The sequence below is a fragment of the Microtus oregoni genome, unplaced genomic scaffold, assembly GCF_018167655.1.
Source record: "Microtus oregoni isolate MIOR12 unplaced genomic scaffold, Mior012 000049F_ref0000343, whole genome shotgun sequence".
NCBI classification, from domain to species: domain Eukaryota; kingdom Metazoa; phylum Chordata; class Mammalia; order Rodentia; family Cricetidae; genus Microtus; species Microtus oregoni.
Genome location: NW_024543223.1, coordinates 831,724 through 856,963, shown reverse-complemented (window position 1 = coordinate 856,963; position 25,240 = coordinate 831,724). Strand labels below are relative to the sequence as shown.

The 25,240-nt window shown below is 56.1% G+C and overlaps 2 protein-coding genes across 3 annotated transcripts; one reads left to right on the top strand and one right to left on the bottom strand.

Annotated features, from left to right (window-relative positions):
* Window positions 1–19: 19 nt before the first annotated feature.
* Window positions 20–9,484, bottom strand: LOC121436470 (calcium-binding protein 7). Its single transcript, XM_041636407.1, has 5 exons — window positions 8,976–9,484; window positions 2,699–2,842; window positions 1,875–1,987; window positions 1,454–1,607; window positions 20–1,249 (listed from the first exon to the last, which is right to left on the bottom strand). Exons 1-5 carry the CDS (start codon window positions 9,082–9,084, stop codon window positions 1,122–1,124), a joined length of 648 nt encoding a protein of 215 aa, XP_041492341.1. The 5' UTR covers window positions 9,085–9,484; the 3' UTR covers window positions 20–1,121.
* LOC121436469 lies at window positions 8,421–23,903 on the top strand. 2 transcript variants are annotated; one of them, XM_041636405.1, is made up of 4 exons: window positions 8,421–8,935; window positions 10,090–10,142; window positions 13,608–13,913; window positions 23,065–23,903. In XM_041636405.1, the coding sequence occupies exons 1-4, from the start codon at window positions 8,721–8,723 to the stop codon at window positions 23,508–23,510; spliced, it is 1,020 nt and encodes a 339-aa protein (XP_041492339.1). In that variant the 5' UTR covers window positions 8,421–8,720; the 3' UTR covers window positions 23,511–23,903. The 2 variants fall into 2 exon arrangements, with proteins under 2 accessions (XP_041492339.1, XP_041492340.1); XM_041636406.1 differs by lacking the exon at window positions 23,065–23,903 and adding an exon at window positions 14,172–15,017.
* The last annotated feature ends 1,337 nt before the right edge of the window (window positions 23,904–25,240 follow it).

The window sequence follows — 25,240 nt, the reverse complement described above, 5'->3', positions numbered from 1 at the left end:
TTCCCACTGCTCCCCCAGAGCCTCTGTGAGCTTGGCCTCCTCATCCACCCACCATCCCTCAGGGCATATCTTGAGAAGATGGTGAGAAGCGTCCGAATGTTGATAAAGAAAGTCTGCCCTCCATGGTCTTGCTGGCACTCATGTTGTTGACTCTGTCCTCCTGCCTCCGTCAGGGGACAGGCGGGCTGGAATGAGACAAAATCCCCTCCAGGGTGTCCTCTGCATACAGCCCTTCTTGCTTAGGGATCAGTAGGGGCTCAGCCAGGCTGGGCACAGAGCATGCCAGTGTGGCTGTGGCCCCAGGCTAGGGAAAGAAGCCCAAGGACTCTGCCAACTGTCTCGGCCCTGCGTCTGCCCAGGCTGCACCAGTGCCAGGAAATGGGATGGCACACGTGGAGCGCTTACGAGAGCTGGATCTCCGGCCTTGGGAGTACAGAGAAGTGGGACCCCAGAAGGGCAGGCCAGATCCTCAGGGAAGTCAGGTCCTTCAGGTTGCACCCTGGCCAATGGGGAAGTCGTGTGGGCTACAGGAGCTCTGCTCTCCTCCTCAGTTGGGTTTCTAGGTTCTGTGCTGGGAGACAACTTTGGTGGAAGGCTTGGCAATTCATGGGCCTCAGAGCTACCTCTGATGCCCCATCTTGCGTGAGCATTTGCCTTTCCTGAAAAGCCATGTGGAAGAAGAATCTGAAGCCAGATCTTAGCCCCCACCCCCAGCCTCAGGCTCCTCACCTCTGAAATGGACAGACACAAGCCCCAGAAGGTGGATGGGAGGACTGGCTTTGAGTCTAAGGAGGATCGGAGGAAGGGACCCAGGAACCCCAGCCTTGTGCCCACCTCCACCCCACCCACAGCTCTGGACATGAGTTTCTCTCCTGCCTAAAAGATGACAGCTGGATCCTAGGGACTCCTGTAAAGCCCCTCCTTTCCCAGGAGCTCCTGGGTGGTGGGAAGTTAACGCTACATACAGGCCAGGTAGGGGCACAGGCAGAGTATAGGGCTAGGATTGGGGTGGTCAGTGTCCAGGCTCAAAGTGCCTGTGGGTGGTGGCCCAAAGAGTAAGCTGAGGGGAAAGGCTGCAGGCAGCAGTGGGTGTGGAGTGTGCCAGGCGGGCACGTTAGTGCCTATTTCATGCCACTGCGCAGCACCTGGTTGGCTGCAATGAGCATGACACTGATGATGAAGGCGATGGCGAAGGCGCAGATCAGGCTCTTGCGCACACACGTCTGGCGGATCTGCTGGTTGGAACAGGCTGCAGCCGCCCACCAGGAACACCGGGGGAAGACAGAAGGGGACAGCAAAGGGATGGAGTCAGGTCTGCACTTTGGCATGTGGACTTGACTTGGGGCAAACAAGGACACAAGGCTGGGGACAAGGAGGCCCCATGCAAACCCCTGGTGTGTCCCCTGCTCAAGCATCAGAACCCACCCACGAGGTCCCAAGGCAGGCCACTCACTCTCCACGTCCACAGGACACTCCTCGGTGGTGCCCAGGTGGCTCTCCTCCTCGGTCATGATGATGTTCTCGATGTCCTTCATGGACAGGTGCTCGCAGAAGGTGTCATAGAGGAGTCGCTTCAGCTCGTCCACCGTCAGCTTCTGCATGTCACACTTGGGTGGCAAAAGGGACAAGCTCTGACCACTACCCTGCCACATTCCCCACCCAGCGCCCTGTAGGAACACAAGTCCAAAGACAAGCCTCCAGATCCTGTAAGACTAGGACCACCTGGTCCATTGCCTCAAGGAGCCCAGGCCTCCAGGAAGCAGGATATCCAGTGCACAGTGGCCATTCCTCTCGTTACAGTGTGGATCTGACCACACACAGGCCCCTCAACACCTCCACAGTCACACAGCAGAGTCCCGGCAGCCAGGGCATACCTTCCAGAAGACAGTGTCAAAGTCAGTACCGTGGAACTTCTCCGGGATCCCCGAGGTGGAAAGCTTGGGTCCCAGGAGTGTTACAAACTCCTCGAAGTCCACTTGGCCATCACCTAGAGTGGGCACAGGACTAATGAATGGGTCAGGCTGAGAGCATGAAGGCACCCCAGAGTTCAAAAGGCATGAAATGGAATTTTGGCCTGCCTCAGGCCTTCCATGGGACCTCAACCCCTTCCCTGAGCCTCCAGTTAGTTTCAGGGATGCCTAACATGCCAGGCTCTGAGCTGGTGATGGGGCTCTCCTGGGGGCTGGGGGAGGAGAGCAGCAGATGGTCCCCAGATGTGTGAACTCTCCTAGTACACTCAGAACTCCCCATGGCTCCCCAGCACAGCGATCATCACTCTGCCATTCAGATGGGAGTAAGGCTCAGCATGAAGCCAGCTGCCCAGACCAGTGCCTGCTCTGGAGGGAGAGGAAGGGGCGAGGAGGCAACAGGTGGGATGAAGCAGAGGGGACTTGGCATTGCCAATCATTCTTAGGAGTTTTTCTTTAATAAAAATAGCAGGTGGCAAATACAGCTACCATTTATTTGGGTGATGGAAGCTGAGAGTTATTTTAACCCCCTTTTCCAACCTTAAAATCCTTCTCAGACCAGAGTGGAAGGGGCAGTCTTAGATCCTGTGTGTGGCTGTCACACCTCCTGTCCCCTCACTTTCTAGGCTGAGAAGTGCAAGAGGTAAGAGGCCAGAGCGGCCTCAGCCTCCATGGTTCAGGCGCTGGGGCCTAAGTGATGGTGGGAAGGAGATCGAGGCAGGGCATCTCACCATCCATGTCCAGCCGCTGGATGATAACCTCCAGCTCCACCTCGTTGGGCATGTAACCCAAGGAGCGCATGGCTGTCCCCAGCTCCTGCTTAGAGATGAAGCCATTGCCATCGCGGTCAAACACCTTGAAGGCCTCTCGGATCTCTGTGGAGGAACAGAAGGCTGAAACCTCGGCCTGACCCCAGTGTCCCCTTTCCCAGATTCCTAGGATCTGAGCCCCACTCAGAACCTAGAACTCTGTCATAGGGTGTCCAGGTCACTCTTGGGCTGTGATCTGGAGTCTCTGGGCAGGCAAGGCAGAGGAGACAAAGGTGTACCCGGCTTGAGACAGTGGCCACCCGTGGGTCTGACAGCCTTCCTGGTGGGCACAGGGAGAACGCCAGATTCTTGCCTCATCTTCCTGTTGGGCTTCCTCTCTCAGTTCAGACTCTTGCCGTCAGGCAGTATTAGCTCACGGTGGGATGGCCACGTGACTCAAGCTACTAAGTGATGGCTAAAATTCACAGGCCTCCTGGTTTAGACGAAAATAGATACAATAGCTGATCCCCACCAGGCCCAGGCATGATCTCTGAGCTTCATACTCTGCATGGCATAGTAGGAAAGACTGAGGCCTGAGGACCTGAGGGATTCTGGGAGGAACAGTCCACTTGACTAGGACCTGGGGACCAGGCAACTCAACACATGCGCCCAGACCAGCCTTAGTCTTACCTACAGCAAGTGGGTGCAATGTGTGAGCAGCGCTCAGGCAGAAGCGGGGAGGGGGAGGACTTGAAGGGCCCTAACCTTTCACCTTTGCCCCACCTGTCTGTCTGCTTCTGCCTTGATTATCACACTTGGCAGGGTCCTAAAGAACATTGCCCTAGAGGAACAGACTTCAGTCCTTAGATCCAGTTCCCTGTGGGCTCTTGTTCGTTTGGCAGCCTCCTGGCCCCTTTGCCTAAGTTGTTCCCCTGACTCAGTAGGCAGTCAAGTCGTGTGTGTGTGTGAGAATAAAGACATGAGATGCTCCATGCTGCTCTACTGAGGCCGGGAGGCCAGCCTAACTCTGAAAATTCAAGGCTCCTACACTGTGCTGCTAGTTACACGTTCAGAGAGTGCGGGCCAGCAGTGTGGCCCTGCCACAGAGCAGAAGTCATGGCCCACAGAAAGGTGGCTTGACCCCACCCAGGTCTCAGTCCTCACCTCTTCCATGTGGACTCATGTAGGAGAACTGGAAGTCACAGTCCCACAAGTAGGCTGAGGTAAACAATACCCCCCCCCCATACACACACCCCCGACACACACACCTCAGGCAAGTCTCTGGAACTGGTTTCTGTACTAGGAGCTTTAGGGCCAGGAAAGTAGCTGAGCTGAGCTGGCAGATTGGAGCCAGATCCAGGTGGTACTGAAAACTCTGGACCCTGGCAGCTCTAGGCCAAGTACCACCAACATTTTCCTGGGCCCTGAGGGAGGCAATGTGCCCCTTGTGACCAGAGAAGGCCTGGCAGCAGTCATGGCTGCCGCGGAGTGCTTCCGTTCTTCCTCCCCCGCCCCATCTCATTTCTAACCATGTTGTCACCTTTCTGGACTGGTATCATGGGCACAGTCCCCAGGGGGACCCTCAAGCCTGGGGACACCAAGACCGCTCTGAATCTGCTGCTGCTTTGTCTGCAGCGTTATTCTGTTCTCGTATCTAACTCAGGTGTAGCCCGGAGTCCCAGCTGGCATGACTCTGCCCCTCTGCCCTGAGCTGGCCTGGCCTTTGCTCTAGTTGCCCACCCCTCCACACATCTTCTCTTCCCCTAAAATGGATTGTTCTGCGACAGTGTCCCCGTTCCCTGGAGCAGGACCTGTCACTGGAGTAGAGACCTGCTGGATAATGAAAGAACGGAATGGCCGACGTTGGGCCGGTCTCCTAGAGCCCTCAGAGGAAGGCTCAAGCAGAGGTTTGCGCACCTCGTACAAGGTCTTTGGGCCACCCACAGAGGAGAGCGATAAGGCTGGAGATGAGGGAAGCAGCCACGGGTTGGTTTGGGAAGCGGCACAGTCAGAAATTGTACCCCTTGGAAAATGAAGTCAATTAGGAAGCTCAAGGAAGGATGGGAAAGTCCTAGATACGGTGGGGCTGCTGCGAAAGCCACCCTCTGCTGCGAGCTGATGTCTGAGCAGGGTTCAAGGTGACTCCCCAGTTGCAGGGCTGCCCTGATGCCCTTTTCTGAGGCCCGCGAGGAAAATGCTCCAGACAGGAGGGACAATAATGAGCAAGTGACTCTCGGGATATATGCTCAGGGGACGGGCTCTGAGACAGCCGCGTGGGTACCAAAGACATCATGGCCCAGGCAGGGCTGACCTCCCAAGGCTACTGGGTAAACTCATAGCCGGCGGCTCTCCATCTGTGCCTCTCCCAACCCCCACCCTCCCAGCTCACCTAGCTCACACTAATGTTTCAGAGCGCCGACCCAGCCCGGTTCACCTCCATCTGCCGACAGAGGCCCAGGGAGTCAGAGAAGCAGCTGCTGTCACAGACCCCGGGGTCTGCCGTCATAGATCCAGGGTGAATCCCAGCTCTGGCCCATCGTTACCGTTAACCTGTACAGTGCAGCTCTCTGTAATCAATGCTGGAACAAGAACAATCGTAGATGCAAGTGTCTGGCCAAGCCTGACTTTGAGGTGGCCATTGTCAGTAGACCATCCCAGATGGCAGTGTGGGAAGGGAAAGGAGGCCTGGGTGAACCTGGGATGCGAGGCTGGCCTGCGTGCTGGCTGGGACAAAAACCCAAGGCCTGGGTTTGAATTCTAGCTCCCCCCTGCTCAGCAGCCAAGACCGGGGCAAGGCACTTATTTCCCTCTGAGTCTAGGATGAGGTTCTTGTCCCATGGCTGGGGTCTGGCCTCTGCTAAGGGTTCCTTAAGGGGGTGGGTTTCAGGGTGCCTGTCACTGTATGTCATGGACATATTGCTAGGTACATTCCCCGAAAGCCTTGTTCCTTCCCTGCCCTGTAAGGCCAGACAAAACTCATTGTACTCCATCTTGGCATAGGGATGTCTGGCCCGGGAATGGGCTGGCAGGGCCTCTAGGTTTCCAGGCTGATGTTGTCCCCTACTCGCAGTTTTTAGTCTGACATTCCCAGACCCTCCCCAACCTGTGGCTGTACAGGAGCCGAGTCTCTAGCAGACCCAAAAGGAAGCAGTGTTCTGCCAGGGAGTTTGTCTGGATAGACAGGGGACCCTGAAGGGGCAGTAGTCATCTGTGGTGGCTGCCATTGTCCGCGGCATTGGCCCTGCGCCCCAACTCTTCATCCGCCCTGATTTTTTGGCCTGTGCAGAGGTGGCTGCTGAGCTTGGCTTAAGGAAGCAAAGGCAGAAAGCGGGGGTGGGGGTGGGGGGTGTGTGCACCTACCCTAGTGCTCCCAGTTGGCCACCCTCAACACAGGCTCCACAGTCAAGTGTGTACCCCCGAACCTAGCTGTGTGGCTGTTTGCCTCTCTCCTCTTCCTGGCCGGCCATTTCCATCCCTACCCTTGAATGCTGGAAGTCTGTCTCGGTGTTCCTGGAGGTCCCTGCTTGGATACATTCAGAAGGCGGGGTGGGGGTGGGGGGGTTGTTCCAACCATGGTGGGGTATTCAGGAGAAGTACACTTGCCTCTCTCACAGGGGCTGGGGTGGACCTCCAAGTTAACTCTGCTAGCCCCTTCCTCCCCCTGCCAATTAGCTATGAACAGCTTCCCCAGGGCCAAGGGTCCCCAGTCCGGCCCCTAACTGGCCTTCTTGGCCAATCCCCACGCCCCTTGCTGCCACCCTACACTCTCCAGGCTCATAGGGTGCTCTTCCTCAGTCTCTTCTGCCGTTACATTTGGGTCCTTAGCCCCCACCACCAGGCCCTGTGCTGAGTACTCCCACGCCATTCCTCCTGGAAATGACAACGCCAACCCACTTTTATAGATGCTGAAACCAGGACTCATAGGCAAACGATCGTCCAAGTTCACCCCACGAGCCAAGGGTGTAGAGACTCGAACCCAGTGCTGCCTGGCTGTTCTCATTTCACCCCCACATCCCCCTCCTCCCTTCCTGCTCCTGGTCCCCCGCCCACACAGATTGACCCCCCCCTTGGATTTCTGCAGCAGGCAGGCACGAGGTGTCTGCAGTATTTCATCCCAGGCCACTACTACCCTCTCCGGTCCATGTGGCTTCCTCACAAACTCCTTCCAGCAATGGGCCTGGGTCTCACCCCAGCTGCCCTTGGACAGGAATGCTAGCGTGTCCTGGAGAGGCTGAGAGGGCAGAGGTAGCATCTGGAGGAAGGACAGCCACTCCGCACTCAGTGCTGGCATGCAAGCCTGCTGCAAGGAGCCCAGGACCTGGACAGGGCCTTCGCAGCCAAGAACCAGGGACAACTTCCTGCCTTCATGTGCAGATTCCCACAGGCGTCTGCTGGCTCTGTGCCCTCCACCTGCCAGCCACAGGGATGACCCTGTCCTTCAGGTGCCCCCTGCATCAGGGTCCCTCCGCTAGCCCTGAAGGGGATCAAAGAGAAGCAGGGTGTGTGTTTGGTAGGACGGTGACTAACGCGGCTGGGCTTCTGCCAGCATGTCCGCGGGATGGCTCAGATGGATCTTGGGCCTCCTTGCCCTTGCACTGCCCACCGTTGCCCTACCCACCCCTGCATGCCGGTCTCTCTCAGCTTCTCCCTGTCCCTGAGTGTGCACTCTAGTACCAGGGGATCAGGAGTGGAGGGACACAGTGAGACCTGGAACTGTGGAGCCAGGGTCATGGTTGGGATGCTGGAAGCAAAGGAGGGAATGAAGCCAAACCTGCCTGGGGTTTGGGAAGACATGTTGCCTCTGTCCCAGGCATGAAGAGGAAGGCTTCTGTGTGGCCCAGAATAAGAGGCGATAAAGTAAAGGAAAACTGGCCTGTGCCGTGTGCCCCTCCCAGACCCTATCACCTCCCACCTTTCCCTCGACCTGAAGGAGGCTCTGCTTTGGTCCAGACAGGACAGGACCTGGGTTTCACAGGGTGAATGCTAAGGTCAGGTCAGGGACAGCATCCTTCCATCTGTCCCGCCTGTGTTGAGGCCGAGAGGCCCCTCTGTACCTGAGTGCGGGCTGGCTTTGGGAAGCGGTGTCTGGTGCCTGTGGTGCAGTGAGCATGGGAGTTGCTTTCTCTTTCTCGCCACAGTCTACTCGCCCAAAATTTGCCCCAGGCCAGGCCTGGACGAAGAAAAGACTTTATGAAAGGCTCCCCCTTGAGCTCCTACTATTGTCCTTTCTGTGTTGGTCCCTCCAATGCATTCCTATGGGCTCAGATGAGACCCCAGAGCTGAGACCCCTCGACTCCAGCGATAGGAGACTGGCCCATTCTCTGGGTAATATCAGCCCCTCCCCCAGCAGCCGACAAACATCCTAAGGGACCAAGACTCCCTTCAGTTCAGAGTCCCCGACTCCACTCCACGTGGGTCCTCAAGAGGCCTGGGGGAGGGGAATCTTGAGCATACCCCCGCCCCCAATCTCAGCAGAGAAGGAGCTAGGAAGGCCCCAGGGGTCTCACTGCGCCCCAGGACACTCAGTCCGGGAACCCCAGCCGCTGCCTGCTGCGCTGATCTTCAATAGCCAACAGCCTGCGGTCCCTATTCCCGAAAGGCACAAGGACTAGGGTCGGGGGAGGATTGGGTTCCGGCCTCTGCCTTTCCCTTCCAGGCTTTGCTATCTCGACTGAGCCTACCAATCCGGCCACTTGTTGTCGCCACCGCCTCCCGGCCGCTTTGGCAGCGCACGGGTGGGGGGTCCCTCGCAGGGCCGCAGAAGGGGATGAGGGCAGCCCCGGCACCCGGCAAGAGCGGGGCAGTCGCCCTCTCCCCTTCTCCCGCTGCCGGAGCGGATTGGATTCTGAACGCGACACGAGCGGAATGTCAATAGGAGCGCAGAGCCACGGGCGGGCGCCGTAGAAGGGATCAGGATGCCGGCGCTCAGGCGGCGGGCGCGGAGGGCACAGCTCGGACCCCCAGCTTCAGCCCCCGCCGCCTTGCCGCACCGTCACCGCGGGCCATGCGGCCCAACGATCCCGCTGCGGGGCCCCGCAAGTTTCCGCAGCGCCGGGGGCCACGCGGGCAGGGGCCGCGCTGTCCCCGCGCCGCGGCAACCCCTACCGCGGAGCACTGGGCAGCCGGGCCGTCCCGCCTCCCGCGCAGTCGTTCATCCGAGTCGTGCAGCAGGGTCCCCGGCGCCCCCCCGGCCAGCCAGCGCGGCACCTGGGCGCACAGGTAGGAGGGCTCGTGGCGGGGGTCCCGGCGGGGCACTCACCCTCCAGCTCGTCCTCAGGAATATCCACCGGGCGCTGCTCCGACAGCAGGTTGGGCACGGTGTAGATGCCCCGGTACATCAACGCCGCCGTCACCGGGTGGAACGGCATCTTGGAGGCTCCGCGCCCGCCCGCCCGCCGCAAACTTTGAGGCCGGGGCTCATGGGCCGCCGGTGGCCCCGGGGGCGGCCGGAGCGGGCCGGGCGCGCGGTGCGGCGCGCGGTGGCGGCGGCGAGGTACGGGGCACCCGCCCGGGACCTAGCGCCCCCGCGCCCCGGGCCGCGGGGCCATTCCGCCAGCTCCCTCGTCGGGCTCCCGGCCGGGGCCTCGCAGGGACAGCGGGGGCGGCGCCGCTCCGGCCTCTCGGCTCCGGCTCCGACCGCCGCACGCTGCGCTCCCTCCGCGCTGCCCCGCGCGCTCTGCGCTGCTCGCCGCCCGCTCGCTGGTGCGGCCACCCGGCCCGCCGCTCCGGCTCCCGCCGCCGCCGCCTGCACTCTAGCTCGCTCGCTTGCTCGCTCTGTGCGGCGCTCGCCGCGCTCCCGCCTCCCCCGCCCGCCCCTCCCGCCCCCGCCCCTTCCCGCTGTCGGCCCCTGAGCGGCCGCCCCGAGCCTGCCCGGGAGCCTTCTCTCCGGTTCGCCCCGATTCTGCTTTCCCCCAGTCTGCTTAGGATTGTTGTCTCCCGCACCCCACGTTCTCAGCCAGCGGGACCACGGTGGTGTGGACTGGGGGTGGAGCTGTTCCTTGTACCCACCGTCCCACCTGCCCCTCTAGCCCTCCCCCAGCAAGCGCGGAGAGATGAGAACTAACGACTAGAGACCCAGAAAGGTGAGGTTTCCCTAGGTGCGGGGATCCTCAAAACCAGTGATCCTCGTGTTGGTGCCAGGAGAGCCTCCAAGGTGGAGAAACTGAGGCTTAAAAAAGGACGTTGGCCAAGGTCACCAAGCAGGACCAAGCACAGATCTGCTCTGCAGGAGACTACCGGCCTGTGACTGACACCAGCAGTTGACTGGATCCCACACGGGGCTCTAGTCCTGGATCCTCCAGTCCTGGATCCTCCTCGGGGCCCCTGGCACTCAGCTTGCAGGGCAGGAGCCAAGGTCTGTCTCATGTCCCCAGGGGCAGTGAGGAGGAGACAGATGACCCAGGGCCTGCTGGTCACATGGCTGCAGGTTAGACCTTCCTCAGATCTTGAGCATGTGTGCAACGGGGGTGGGAACAAGTGTCTGAGGGGCAGCATGTGCATGTGTTTATCTTATTCTTCGTCCAGGACACTGTGTACATGCGTTTTCAAATCCACATGCCGATGAGTGTGCATGACCACCTACGTGTGCCGGGACTGTGAGCTGGCAGGGAAGGGCATAAGCCAGGAGGCAGGTGTGGCCAAGTGTGAAGGCCCTTGAGTTGGGAGTGGTATGCACACATGGATGGGCACAGATATGTGTGCACAGGTACAGTTATGGGATATGGTGACCTTCTGGCCTGGGTGGGCCTCAGCTGGAACCCCCGTCTGAACTATCTCCCTGCCCCCTTGGGTCCAATCAGCCGAAGGCCCCAGCGGGAAAGCTGATTGCCACATCCCTGCCTGGCCATGCCCTTCCCAAGCTGATTACATTTTTCTGCTTGTTTCTGCTTTTGTTGATGATTAGTCATAGCCCTGACTTGGGCCGGGAGAGAGGGGGCTCGGTGAGAGACACCAGCCCCAGCCACCCTGGGCCAAGGCAGCATTTGGACATGCTCTGAATCTTCACAGGCATATGAAACCTGTCGAGAAGCCAGGCAAACCCCAGCTGTCATCTGAATGTCTGCCTCAGGCCTCTGGAGCAGCTTGCTGCCTGTACAGACCTGGGGTTGGAGTTGTAAGAACTCCCAGAAAAGTCCCCCAAAGCTCTTCTTGACCATCCACCGAGTCAGCTGGGTCCTTATGACCCCTTAGGACTTCTGACGGAGCAGAGCTGTGGCAAAGGAAGAATCAGCCACAGACCCAGAGACATTGCATCTGCTCTTGATCTAACACCTCCCTTCGATGGGACGTCAGTCATGTTCCTTAACCTCCCAGGGCCTCAGTTTCCCCACATGTGAGGTAAATGATACCGCTCAGGCAGGGAGGAAAATGAAGTGATCTAAGTGAATGGCTCCTGACCTCCCGGGATCTCTTGGGGTTTCCTGTTAGCACAAAAATCCCCCCATGGGAATACAAACTACTAATCATGGTGTCAAGTATTGATCAAAGGGTGATCTGTAAGCACCTCACTTGCTAAGCCTTCCCAGACAGTTTGCCAAGGGAGCTGCTGACAGACTGGCAGGAAGCACACCTCTTGGTTCTTTCTTGGGAGGCCGCCACAGCGGGACAAGGCAGCTCCCTCCGGTTCCCTGAAGCCGCTGGCCTTGCCGCCTGGTCAGGGAAAATCTCAAAAGAAGAGGCAGAAAGGAACGAAGAACAAGTCAAGTGGGCATCCTCCATCCATCCAGGCCTTGCGAGTCTATGCTGAGGTGCGGGTGTCCATGGATACAGGAACTGGCCCCCAGACACTGGCCTTGGTCTGCTTCCAAGGGGTCAAGCTGTCCACATCCTCCAGGTCAGAGTGGCAGGCCACTCTGGGATGATGGCTTTAGCATCACAGTGAACCACGCCCCCCTGGGCAATCTTGGACATTTCGGTCCCCTGGTATCTCAAGCTGGTCCCTCCACTCTCCCCTGATGCAAAGCCACAGCCCAGGACATTCTACCCGCTGACCCAGAGGGCTGCCCTTTCTGTATAGTACCTGTACCTGCTCCTCTTTGCCTGCTAGCTGGGGCCATAGGACATAGCTGGGCTATGCATGCAAATCGCCTGGTCCCCCTCCCCAATGCCTTGCTCTCACTCACAGGCAAGGACATGCCTGCTGAGGGAGCTATAGAGACCAAATCCAGCTATAGAGTCTTCTGAGGCAGAGTTGGAGATGAGGCCCAAGGCAGAGGCAGGGGCTCCCGAGGCCAAGCTCTGGCGTGTGCTGGTTCTCCCTGCTCTTCTAGACTCTGGGAACCTGGCTGCTCTGGGAAGCACTGTCAACCTCCCCCACCCTCCAGTGCTGTGTGTGATATTCAATGGACGGCCCCCATGTGCCAGCCCCTTCATTCAACGCCAGCATGAAGGCAAGGCACTGCTGTGCCTAGGGCCCACAGAGCAAGGGCCACGGGGCTGCAGAGTGTGGCTGATACCAAAGTCCTGCTGTCTGATGTCGGTGGGGCAAAGCTTTTACAGAGAGATATGGAGGTAGGACTTTGAAAATCTCAGGGCATGGGGTCAGGAAACGTGATGTGAGAAACAGTCAGAACTCTAGAAGCCAGAGCTCACTAGCAGGGTCCTACTGAGCCTCAGTTTGTCCATCTATTAGATGGGAATGCATCTAATGCAAAACAATAAGGCTCTGATTTCATCAAGTCAGGAGAAGTCTGTTGTGGAGTGAAGAGGTTAAAGATGTGAAGATCACTCTTAGCTTTAGAAGGCAGCTCTGGGGGCTGGAGAGATGGCTCAGCAGTTGAGAGCACTATCTGCTCTTCCAGAGGAGCCGGGTTCAATTCCCAGTACCCACCAGACAGATCACACCCGTCTGTAACTCCAGTTCCAGGGGATCCTGTGGTGATATTTTGTTCTTGTTCTAACAAATAAAGCTTACCTGGAGATCAGAGTGAGAAGCCAGCCGCTAGTTAACCATAGAGACCAGGCAGCAGTGGCATATGCCTTTAATCCCAGCACTAGGGAGGAGGAAACAGGAAATGGTGGCTGGGCAGAGAGGAATATAAGGCGGCAAAGGCAGGCTTGGTCCTTTGGTTTGAGGGTCCAGTAGAGGTAAGGAGTAGCTCATGTGGCTGTTGTTACTTTCTCATTAGCATTTAGAAAATACAAAGTTAATAAAGCATTATACAATCTATTGCTGGGGTTTATTAAACCTCTTTTAGAGGTCAATTTGCTCTTTCTATAACTGCTCTCCCTCTAGGAGTGTATAGTGTTCTTGTAACGTGCTTTATATTGTAACACTCATGCAGACACATGGGCAGGCAAAACACCAATGCGCATAAAGAAATCATGAGAAAGGCAGGTTCTGAGTCCTCATCCCTCCGACTCCCCACGTGTGGGTTGGACTTGGGCAGAGGACCGGGAACCCTGTGAAATGAGTGTGAGAGAGAATGAATGCCTGACAGTCACCCAGCTGCCCTGTCCTCTCTGCACATCAAGGGAGCAGACGGTGCGATCCCAGGGTGTGAATTACGTCTGTCGCTCCCCATCTGGGGAAGGAGATATTGCCATCACTCTGCGCTCCTAGGGTGCCCACTGGGAGATGCATGGGCCTCAGGCCTTCTCAAGGGGATCTCATGGATCTCAGGGCTTATCCTTGGCAAAAGGGACTGGGGGGCCAGGCAATGGTAGTGCATGCCTTTAAACCCAGCACTTGGGAGACAGAGGCAGGCGGATCTCAGTGAGTTCGAGGCCAACCTGGTCTACAAAGTGAATTCCAGGACAGCTAGGACTGTTACATAGAGAAAACCTGTCTCAAAACATACATACATACACACACACACACACACACACACACACACGGTCTGGAGAGTGCAGAAGGGTGATTCACTGAAAGCTTAAACTGTTTCCTCAACAGCCATACCAGCAAGAAGAGAACAGCTGCAGTTCGCCAACTCCAGAGACTCACTCTGTCCTCCCAAGAGCGGCAGAGTTCCTGCCCTGCCCAAGACCAGGGCCCCTGGAGGCCTCTCTTCTCAACACACATGCCCTGGCTGGATCTGCTCTCTGACACCGGCTACCTCTTGCCACCCACATTCAGCACCAGGGAGAGCGCCCAGTACGGCTTTGGCAGGCCTTGAGCTTAAAGGAAGTGGTGTAGGACCCGGGAGAGCCTGCCAAGACAGCCTGAACCAGGGACCAGAGGAAGCCAAACTTGAGGAAGGTAAGCACCAAGGTCACGTCTGCACCCTTGGCCACAGTGTTGCCAGAGCCAAAAGGCCTGACTGGAAAGAAGCGATGGGGTAGAGAGGCAGAGGTTGGGGAGAGGGGGTGTCTAGGGACAGCGGAGGCTCTGGCCTCTACGCCTTGGCTGGAGAATAACGTTGTTCCAAGAACCCAGTGGGGACAGTGTCTGGAGGGGAATAAAATATTCATCGTCCAGGCACTCACTTGATGAATAATGAAATGTGTGCGCTTGCAGACTCAGGCCGGCCAGGAGAGGGTGCCGTCTGGAACCCATGGGCTCCGTTTGCTCGGATCCCTGTCCTGTACTGAACACCCCTCTGAACCTTTGGAGCCTGGCTCCTGAAGGCGACAGGATCAAACATGACAGCATGACCAGTCGTCTGAGGGACGTGGAGAGGGCAGTCCTTAAATCTGTTTCTCCTCCAGAAGCAACTTGAGGACGGAAAAGAGCCCAGAGGTGTGGGATTCAGGGTGAAGGTGATGAACCCTGACTACAGGTTGTTACCGGCTTCGTGCCCTGACGGTGGCAACTGTCTGGGCCTCAGTTTTCTGTCTTGTGAAATGGGCCCAGGCTGCCAGCACACAGATTGCTACAAAGAGGTGCTTAGTAATGAAGGTGAAGGTAGCTAATGCCACTGGCCCTGGCTCTAGACTTTCTGAGCCTACTCTCTGGCTCCCATGATTCCCTGAGTCTAGGAGTGGCCTCACCTAGCTGAATGACAGAAGAGATGTGATCACAAATGGGGAGGCACTCAGGACCCTCAGGGCCATTGTTACCATAGAAACTGAGCCCACCAGACACACATTCACACATATGGCCCCTTATCCTGAGAAATACTGCTTGCATTGGGCATACGTTAAAAACTCGGTGAGAGCCTCCAGGGGAACAGAAAGAAGGCTGGAGAGAGGGAGAAATGGGCTAGGAAGAGTTTGGGGTGTCTTGTGCAGAAAGCAGCAGGGAGGGACCCTGTCCCTGTTAAGCGAGGCCTCAGTCTTCCCCTTAGAAAAGTAGGAGCCTCTGGCTGGAAACTGGCAGAACCACAGACTGTGAAGCTGACTGGGAATCAGGACTTGGCAAGGACGGAAGGAAGCCTTGGTGTCACCAGCCTGGCCCTTGCTCCTGCTCGTGGTTCCTTCCCTAAGCAATCACTGTATCTGGTATAGAGGAGACACAAGGTGGTGATAGCCCTGGCCTCCCAGACTCCTGCCTCAGTCTGTTGCTTACAAGTGCAGCCAACTGTCTGAGGTACCTGCTGGGTGCGTGTCAGGCCACGCTGGTGCCACAGCCACAAGTGATGTGTCAGTGGAAGTTACCTCTTCTGGCCAGAGAACGGCTAGGACCTGCGGTCCTCTCCTCTTCCAGTCTGCATGTGACATTAAGGCTTATTCCGGTGCTGAGATGTGTAGGCCTGTACCCTGGAGCTGTAGAGTTTGGGCTTATCTTCTGGGGACATCTATAGGGCAAGTTATTGTATCTCTAAGAATCTGGGTACCTCCCCTGGGGAAAAAGGGGAGCCCAGAAAGTATACGATATGAAGGAATTGATTCTGGGGTCCAGGACAGGCTAATCAATTCCATGGCTGTCCTTGATGTCAGGGACCTGTTTGCATACCTCTGGGGACAGGGCTCTCTGCCCAGAAGTGGCTAGCACGTGCCAGTTCCTGGACTCTGCCTTTGTATGCAGGGATTTCTCCTGCTTCCACACAAAGCCCTGAGGGCCGTAAAGGAGCACCTGTGTTCCCTGGGACAGGGACAGTGCTGAAGCGGGAATGCCCATCAGAGTGCGCTCTCCCCTCCTGCGTGCCTGTGCGCAGAGGAAAAGGTCGGAAAGGTCTGAACGGACACGAGGCTGGGATGAAGATGAGTTCCCCGTCCCTCATTCCGTGGCTCGGCTACTGAGATTAGCTTGGTATCAACCCAGGGCACTGAAGGGAAATGCTTTGTTCGCAGAGAGTGTGTGAGAGGTGACCAGAGACGTTGCCTCTGGAGGAGCTGGGCTCGGGGAGCCCCTCAGCCCCCCGCCACTGCCAGATCTGTGTGACACTGCCTTATAATCCGCTGGAGTCCCAGAGTTAGGGGACCGGGTCAGCTGGAGGCCTTGGGGGTGGCAGGTCCCTCATGGCCCACAGCACCCCATCATGTTGAGCCTAAGTGATGGTAACACAGCTGCAGTTAACTGGTAATTAATCCTGGACAGGGCAGCAATGGCGTTACTAATTGGATCGTTAGAGATTTGTGCTTTATGGCTGCGTAATTAGAGAAGCTGTAGGGGGCCACGGTGAATTGAAGGGGCATGCAGGGTTGGGGGCAGGGCATAGCAGACAGCACCCCTTACCAGGCCATAGCTGGGTCACCGCAGGGCCTCTGATCTGCTCGCCTTCCATGCTGTGGTCCTAGGTGTCTGAGTAGGGGGACTGGCAATAGCCCTACATGCCACCTCTCTGTGCTACTTGAGGGGACCCCACCCCAATCTCATAGCCCAGTTCTACAGGGGCAGAGGGACATTTCTTTATGTTCACCAGGCTCACGGGCCAGCTACAAAAGGTCCTCGTCTGATTGCTTATTGTTACCTTTTATGGAGCTAGGACTGGAGCCTTGCACACATTGGACATGTTATCTACCAGGGAGCAATGCTATATCTACCACAGAACACATGCTATATCTACCACAGAGCACATGCTATATCTACCACAGAACACATGCTGTATCTACTGTAGAACACATGCTATATCTACCACAGAGCACATGCTATATCTACCACAGAACACATGCTATATCTACCACAGAACACATGCTATATCTACCACAGAACACATGCTGTATCTACTGTAGAACACATGCTATATCTACCACAGAGCACATGCTGTATCTACTGTAGAACACATGCTATATCTACCACAGAGCGCATCCTTAGCTCCCAGGGGAAGATTTGAGAATAGGAAGGGCTCTTGTGTCCACTCTCTTAGTCGATTCTCAACGGAAGACACCCTTATGTGTGCTCTATGAATAATTTCTCATCACACATGTGATACATGCTGACCGGCCCTGGATACCAATATGGAACAGTTTTCAGGCACACATGTGAACCATGTGGGTGAGTGTGAGCAATTGTGGGGGCCTGGCTCCTGGCCCAGCCTCATGGGTACGGCATTGTAAAATGCACTGTGGGAATTAGGAAGGGGGAAGGCTTGAACTCAAAAAAAAAAAAAATCTAAAACGGCGCTCAACAAATATTTGCTGGATTAACTAATGAAAAAAGGAGAAAGAAGGGGAGTCTGGAAGACAGTCTAGAGAGGGCGGCCCCTGTCCTCCGTCTCACCCATTGGGCCCCAGCCTACAATGCTCCTCCAAACGCCCAGCTGTCCAGGTTGAAGCGCCCACCAGGCCAGCAGCGCCTGTTCCTCACCCCGGCCTCAGGCTCTCACTGTATTCCCGCACGCCCCTGACCTCTCCCTGCTCTCACTGTATTCCCGCACGCCCCTGACCTCTCCCTGTTCTCACTGTATTCCCGCACGCCCCTGACCTCTCCCTGTTTACCCTCCTGGCCCAGGGTCTTTGTGGTTTAACTCTCATCTGCCAGAAACGCTCTCCTCTTCGGGTTCTTTATGGCACACTTGGTTTGTTTGTTTGTTTTTTGCTTTTCGAGACAGGGTTTCTTATAGCTCTGGCTGTCCTGGAACTCACTCTGTAGACCAGGCTGGCCTCAAACACACAGAGATCCACCTGCCTCTGCCTTTTAAAGGCGTGCGCCAGCACTTCCTGGCCTTTTAGCTCATTCTTTCAGGTCTTAACTCAAAAGTCCAAGGCTTGTCTCTCCTTCCTTCCTTCCTTCCCTCCCTTCCTTCTCCTTCTTCAAAGATTTTTTTTAAAAAAAATATTTGTATTTAGGGGCTGAAGAAATGACTCAGTGGTTGAGAGCATTGGCTGCTCTTCCAGAGAACCCAGGTTCAATTCCCAGCACCCACATGGCAGCTCACAACTGTCTGTTATTCCAGTTCCAGGAGATCTGACACCTTTACACCAGTGCACATAAAATAAGTTAAATAGGCCGGGCGGTGGTGGCACACACCTTTAATCCCAGCACTCGGGAGGCAGAGGCAGGCGGATCTCTGTGAGTTCGAGGCCAGCCTGGTCTACAAGAGCTAGTTCCAGGACAGGCTCCAAAACCACAGAGAAACCCTGTCTTGAAAAAAAATAAAAAAAAAAACCCAAAATAATAAGTTAAATAAAATTTTTAAAAATGAAAAAAAAATGGGGGGGGGGCTGGAGAGATGGCTCAGTGGCTAAGAGCATTGCCTGCTCTTCCAAAGGTCCTGAGTTCAATTCCCAGCAACCACATGGTGGCTCACAACTATCTGTAATGAGGTCTAGTGCCCTCTTCTGGCCTGCAGGCATACACACAGACAGAATATTGAATACATAATAAATAAATAAATAAATAAATAAATATTTTTTAAAAATGTAAAAAATGTGTATGTTGTGGCATGTGTACCTGCGTCCAGGCACCTACAGAGGCCAGGGGAGGGCGTCAGATTTCATGGAGCTGGAGTTACAGGTGGCTGTGGGTATTGGGGACCAGACCGGGGTCCTCTGGAAGAGTCACCTTTCACACGGTCCTTCTCTGGCCACCAGTACTTTAGACTAACCAAGCAGAGGACAGACAAGTGACGCTTGTCCTCATCTGGTAAGAACACATTTATCAGTGTGCCCCATGGCAGACGTGTGTACCTTCCTTGTCTGGATTCTGTTCACTGCTGTAATGATTGTTGAATAAAATGAAGGACTTGAGGTTGCTTACAGAAGTGTCCCTGGAGGTGAAGTCGCATTGTGGGGACTTGCGGGCTGAACAGGGACCAGAGTCTGACAAGGGACAGGGATGATAAGGATACCCCTGCCTAGAGTCCACTCCTTGATGACCCAGCTCCCACTCTTCAGTCCTCAACAGCACCACAGCAGGAGATGGTGCCCCAGCTTCCTGTATTATCAGATTACTCGGGAGGAAGGGATTGGGAGAGAAAAATCCCATACTGCCAAATAGGGCAGCTGCCACCTTCAGCCAAGTCACCCTGTGGCCTCCACCTGACTTTTTGTTTTGTTTTGTTTTCCAAGACAAGGTTTCTCTATATAACAGCTCTGGCTGTCCTGAACTCACTCTGTAGACCTGACTGGCCTGGAAGTCACAGAGATCCACCTGCCTCTGCCTCCCAACTGCTGGGATTAAAGGTGTGCACCACCACCCCTCCTCCCACTACCCCAATTCGACTCTTTTACCTCCCTCCATAAACAGCTACATCCAGATTAGGTCTTGGGGCCCCAAGATGGCCTCTCCTTGGCAGACAGTAGGCCCTAGATTGCAGGGCGGAACCATACTACCTGAATACCCACCGACCATAGGTAAGTAGCGCTGAACCCAGCAACACGCTGCCCACCTGCCTGGACTGACTGCCTCAGCACGGGCCAGGTGATGTACGACCCACTGTCCTGCCAGGAAGTGACAGCAGATGAATGGGCAGGGCCGGGGAGCAGGCTCAGAGCCAGGTGCTGTGAGCAGTAGGAGGCAGACGCCTGGCTCTGGAAAAACCATTCCGGGAACGTCACCTCCCTGACCCAGGGCAAGATGGGAGGCAGGGACTGTCTTGGGCATGATGCCCATGTACTAGTCTTTAATGTGGGGCAGTGCAGGAAGCGAGAGTCGCGGGGGGGGGGGGTTCTTGACCTCAACTTCCTCCTCTATAAGATGGCCAACAAGGAGCCACTGAGAGACAGCCCCCAGACTTAGGCCTACTGCAATCCAATACTCCAAGTCCCGGTCTCTAAAACTCTGTTTCTCCCTCTTTGCACCTCTGAATCTGAACCCCCTCCCTTGGCTATGGAGAATCAGGCCCAGATATCCCCTAATGCCCCCCCCCCATCTTTCAAATTGGACACTTAGGAAGAGGACTTGGCAAGGTCAGGGCCGAACTGAGGAGACTCCGTGCGGTGGGATTTGAAAGGAGCCCTCTCCCCACTGCAGTCCCCGAGTACTAAGTGCCAGTTGCCTTTGATGCCCAGCAGGGATAAGGGACAATCAGGGCATCGCTGGGTACAGGGAAGGGGGCTGGGGGCCAGTGCTGCTGCTGTGACCGAGTTGGGATGCGCCAGACGCCTCTGTGTGCTCTGTCTGCATCCAAGGAGACCAGGACATCAGGCGGACGCTGTGTCCTTGCAGGCAGGGCCTGGTGAGGGATGAAGAGGGGGGTCATTCTGGGGACCCAGGCTACTTGCGGGGCCAGGCAGTGTCTCCTACCATCTGCTCGAGGGTTCTGGACACTCTGGGGCCTCCAGTGACTGTGGACGTGTGACACAGGTGTACCAGGGCAGACCTAGGTGGTACAGACACCACTTGCTGGCTGGGATTGCACACAAACACGCAGTCACTGGATATGTGGTGGAGGTGTCCGCATGAATGACCTTACATCTGGATCCCAAGAAGCCAAGCGTTGGCAGACCAGGTGCAGACATGTGGATACGTGTACCAGTGCGATTGAGCATGCACCATTCCCATCTGGATGGGGCATGTTTGTTGCACACGTATATGTGTGAATACACACTCAACAAACAGCCCTAGGCAAGATGAAGAAGGCAGCCCCCACTGTCAGATGGGGAAACTGAGGGCAGAGGTCTGGCTCAGGTTGCTGGAATCCTGAGTGGGAGTCTAGGCAAGTGAACCCCGCTCTGTTCTCTGCACAAAGTGGAGGTCAGGCTAGAAAGCATCCCTCCTACGAGGGCTGGGGAGACAGCTCTTTGCTAAAGAGCACTGGCAGATTTTCTAGAGGACCCAGGTTCAATGCCCAGAACCCACACAGTGGCTCACAGCCATCTCTAACTTCAGAGGACCTGACACCCTCTTCTGGCCTCCTTGGGTCCTAGGCAGACATTCAGTGCACACGCATACACACAGGCACCAAGGTAGGCAGACAGGCCTTGCAGGAAGGCTTTGGCATTAGAGTTGGGTAGGGTTGCTTGAGTCCCCTGCCTGAGACCACCTTTGGAGAGGGGACACCTCGCTCAGTCCCCAGTCTCCCCATGTGTGGAATGGAGTCCCCACCCCTCCCAGGCTCTTGATGGACAGGACTGATGAGGTCTTAAATACCACATCCTTCCATGAGTTAGGGCTGGGGACCGAAGGTCACCTTAGGGACAAGGCTGTGGTCCTGAGCTGCACCTTGCACGGCTCTCCTGCTGGACTGACATCTGCGGGAGGAGAGCAGCCTGAGGCGGGGGATGAGGGTGCTAAAGGGATGTGAGGCTGGGCGGCAAGCCTTCTGGTCCAGTTAGTGAAAGGATTTGTCATTTTAATGATGTGATATTTCTTGCCTGGCTCCTGTCAGAGGTAGCAAGAGGGGGGGACAGCTGCCTCTACAAGTGAGAAGGTGCTGGCCTGTTGGGGGCAGGCCTGACACCCAAGTCTGCCCAGGCTGAGGCGGGTGAGGCTGGAACTTAGGGAACGGAGGGGACAAGAGCTTTCACGTCCAGCCCAACTCTGCATGTTGCTCTGTGTGACCTTGGGCGAGTCCTCTGTCTCCAAGCCTGCTTCATCGCTGGACTGGGACTGGTACCCAGCTCATGGCACAATAACTGTGATCCCAGTCTGGTGCCTCCTCTCCTGACCCCTGCTCCATCTCACTACCACCGTCTTGCGTTTGTCATTTCCTTCCTTGTTTCTAGAGCTGCTCATCTACCTGGCTTCCTGTCAGGTCCGGGAAGGCGTTTACCCTGTGTCCCGGCCATTTAGCGATGGCTAATGTCCGGCTCTATGGGTTTAGCACTGTGTTCCAGCACACAGTAAGTCCTGGATAAGTCTGTGCTTCTTGGACGATTGAATGAGCCGCCCCAGACCTGGCCTCCTGATCCCCTTACAGCTTCACGAGTGCAGGTGGCAGCACCAGTGAGGGTGGCCTGGTGGGCGGCCTATCCATCAGCCTGGCAGTGTGCCTGACCAGATGGAGCCGAGCCCCTGGAGGGAGGGAGAGAAGTAGGTGGCAGGCGTGTGGGCGTGCCTGTCCGGCCCCTTGTGGGATCCCCATCCATCATGCTGTACCGGGACTCCCTCTCTGAGGAGGTGATCAATCTATGGCCTCATAGCAGGCTTCTTAGGGTAGGTCCTTCAGGGGATTTCAGCTCTGTAGTACAAAGGGGAAACTGAGACCTAGACCGTGACAGAAGTTCAAAACAGGGGCGCTAGGGTCAGAGCGATGAGCATTTGAATGCCATCTCCAAGACTCACTTGTTGGGCCAGGGGTGGGGGGTGGGGGTGGGGGAGCTCCTGAGGGCTGGGGGTTCACTTCTCTGTGGGGAGCGTTTTATGGAGAAAAGCTCAGTTTGGCTTATGGAAGGTGCTCAGGCCAGCTTGTGGCCCCAGGCTAGAGGAGGAAGAGGTGACTTCTAGTGGCAGGGCCAGTGGATCCAGGCAGGGCCACCAGGGTGAAGGAGACTTTGATGGGTGCTCTTCCTGACAATGAGACTGGGGGAGGGTCAGTTAGTGATGACCCTCGGAGGTCACAGCTCAGTTGGTTGAGCAGCTGGCCTGGGGGACATCAAACTGCAGCCTCTTCCGGTCCCCATGTCCATTTTCTGGGACATCACTGTCCCCCTCCTCAGCCTTTTGATTGTGGGAAGGAGTCCCTGTTTCCCCTGTGCTGCACACTGGCCCTCCAGCCTGAAGTCTTCAGCCTTCCGGCCAGGACTCACCCAGCCAGTACTATCAGACACACCCATGAGAGACTCCACCAGGCAAGCGGGCTCCACCAGGAAGCAGGCCTGGGTCACATGCTTGCCCTGGGCACTGGGGAGGTTATAGGGGGTCTGAGCTGTGCATCAAGCCCAGGCTTGACAGAAGAGTGTTAGGGAACATTAGCCCTTTGGTGTCACAAGCTCTCTGGCAGTTATGGGCATTGCTCGACACCAGGCACCAAGCACGCACTTTGTGGGCATTGCTTCATTTCCTCAGCCATGGTAGACATTGGTGGTTCTGGTTTCCAGCTGGGCAAACTCAAGCTCAAAGAGATAACATGACTTTTGGGGGATGCTGCCGCTGGAGGGGAGAACAGCATTTGGGCTTACAACTTGTGTTCTTTTCTCCCTACCAGGGTGCACCAAGACCACCCTCCTCTTCAGCGCTCCTGCTGCTGGAAGCCGGGCAGGCCTGGAACTGTTCCCCCAGAATCTGATGCTCCCTGGACAGTACAGGGCATCCTCGACTTGTCCCACACTGCTGAGTCCCCAGAAAATTGTTGACCACGTCTGGGTAACTCAGGGACAGGACTCCTGGCCTGTGTGGATGGAGCGGTTTTCCTCTGAGGCTAAGTGCAGGATGAGTCCAGGCATGGGAGGCAATGGGGCTCAAAACAACTGGGGAAGTCATACGGGCCCTGAGTCCATTCCTTCCCATCATACAAACACGCAGAACACACGGGACCCTCTGGGGCCTCCCATGACGCCTCAGGTGAGGACCCAGGCGGGTGCTGTTGCCGCCACTGGGCTGTTGTATACAGTGTCCAGGTCTCCTGGGACTGCCGCAAGGATTAAAGCTTGATGGAGAAAAGACTGCTTGACACAGTGGCGCAGGCCTGTAATCCCAGCACTCAGGAGGCAGAGGCAAGCAGATCTCTGTGAGTTCAAGGCCAGCCTGGTCTATATAGTGAGTTCCAAGACAGCCAGGGTTGCCTAGCAAGACCCTGTCTTAGTGCAGAGGCTGGCCAGCAAGGTGACTCAGAGGGTAGAGATGCTGATCACAGATGCTTGATGACTTGAGTTTGATCCCTGGAACCCACAGAAAGACAGAACCAACTCCACAAAGTATACTGTGGCATGGGCAGCCCCCTCTGTCGCACACACACACACACACACACACAATAATAATAATAATAATAATAATAATAATAATAATAATAAATAACAACAAATTAAAATATTGTAATACAGAGTCTAAGTGTGTGCAGTGCACACACATAATCTGAACATCTGGGAGGGAGGAGCAGGACAACCACTGTGAGTCTGAGGCAGCCTGGGCTACATGCTGAGTTCCAGGCCAGCTGGGGATACATAGGGACACCCTGTCTCAGCAAGCAAGCAAACCGAATGCTAATGAATGATATGAATCTGTCGGCAGAGACAAGAGATCAGGAGTTCGAGGTCGTTCTCCCATCCACTGTAAGTCTGAGGCCAGCCCGGGATCTATGAGATGCTCCCCAAAAATAAAAATTTAAAAAAATGCCAAGGGTAACATAGGCTACTATTGTCATTAATTTCTCTTACATTGCTCAGACCTGATCAAGAGCAGGTGTTTAGGAGACAATCCCACGAACACAGGGGCTGTGCTTGAATGGGGAGGAGGCTTGGTTGGTGTTGGGATGGGCTGTGAGGAGAGGGGGAGCCAGAGGAGGGCCTTTGCTGTCCAGCCAGTGGAGCATAGAGACTCTAATGAAGTGAGTTAGCTCCCGGCCACACTGATTTCACGTCTCGATGGCCACTTCTCAGCTGGTAAATGTCACTGGAGAGTAGCAGACAGGGCTGGCAAGGGCCCAGCCGCGGTGGGGTAGGCCGACTGCCAGAGGGGCTGAGGATGCCCTGGGAATGCTGATGCAGGGCCAGGGGCCCCGGCCTGTGGACCCCTTGCCCATATCCCAGGATGGTAGCAGCCTCCAGGCTATAGTTCTGTCACCAACCCCGGAACGCTTGTAACGGCCAATACCAACTCTGATCCTCCACAAAGCGAACTCCAGGCTGGCTCTTGCTGGCCACATTTGCCCCTTTCTTCCTTTGTGAAGGTTCTAAAATGGGGGGGGGGGGCTAGCTGCCCTGGGCTCCTGAGTAGGAAGTAGAACCATGCGGAGCTCTCTAGGCCCTGCTCTCCCTGCCTTGAGCTGTTGCCGTCAATAACTGATTCAGGACAAGTAAATAGTACACAGCTATAACCACACAGCAGCCGCCCTCGCTTCATACACTCTCGCTGCAGCAGGAGTTGGCTCGGAACCAAGGCTCCCTCATCTAATGTGACCCAGGAAGACCCTGTAGTGGGCTCAGAGGCGACTCTTGTTGGAAGGGATGTGAAGCCAAGCAGCAATACGGGCCAGAGCATCCTCACATGGTCCTTGTGGACCCCAGCCTTCCTCCCATCCCTGCTCCAGAATGTCTCAGATCAGCTCCCGAGGTGGGAGTTCGCCCTGGAAGTCAGGTTGTTGCTTTTTCATGGCTCATTGGCCTATCCAGGATAGGGAGGCTGCAGGGGCAAATGGGGTTCCCTGAAGATTTGGAGGCACAAGA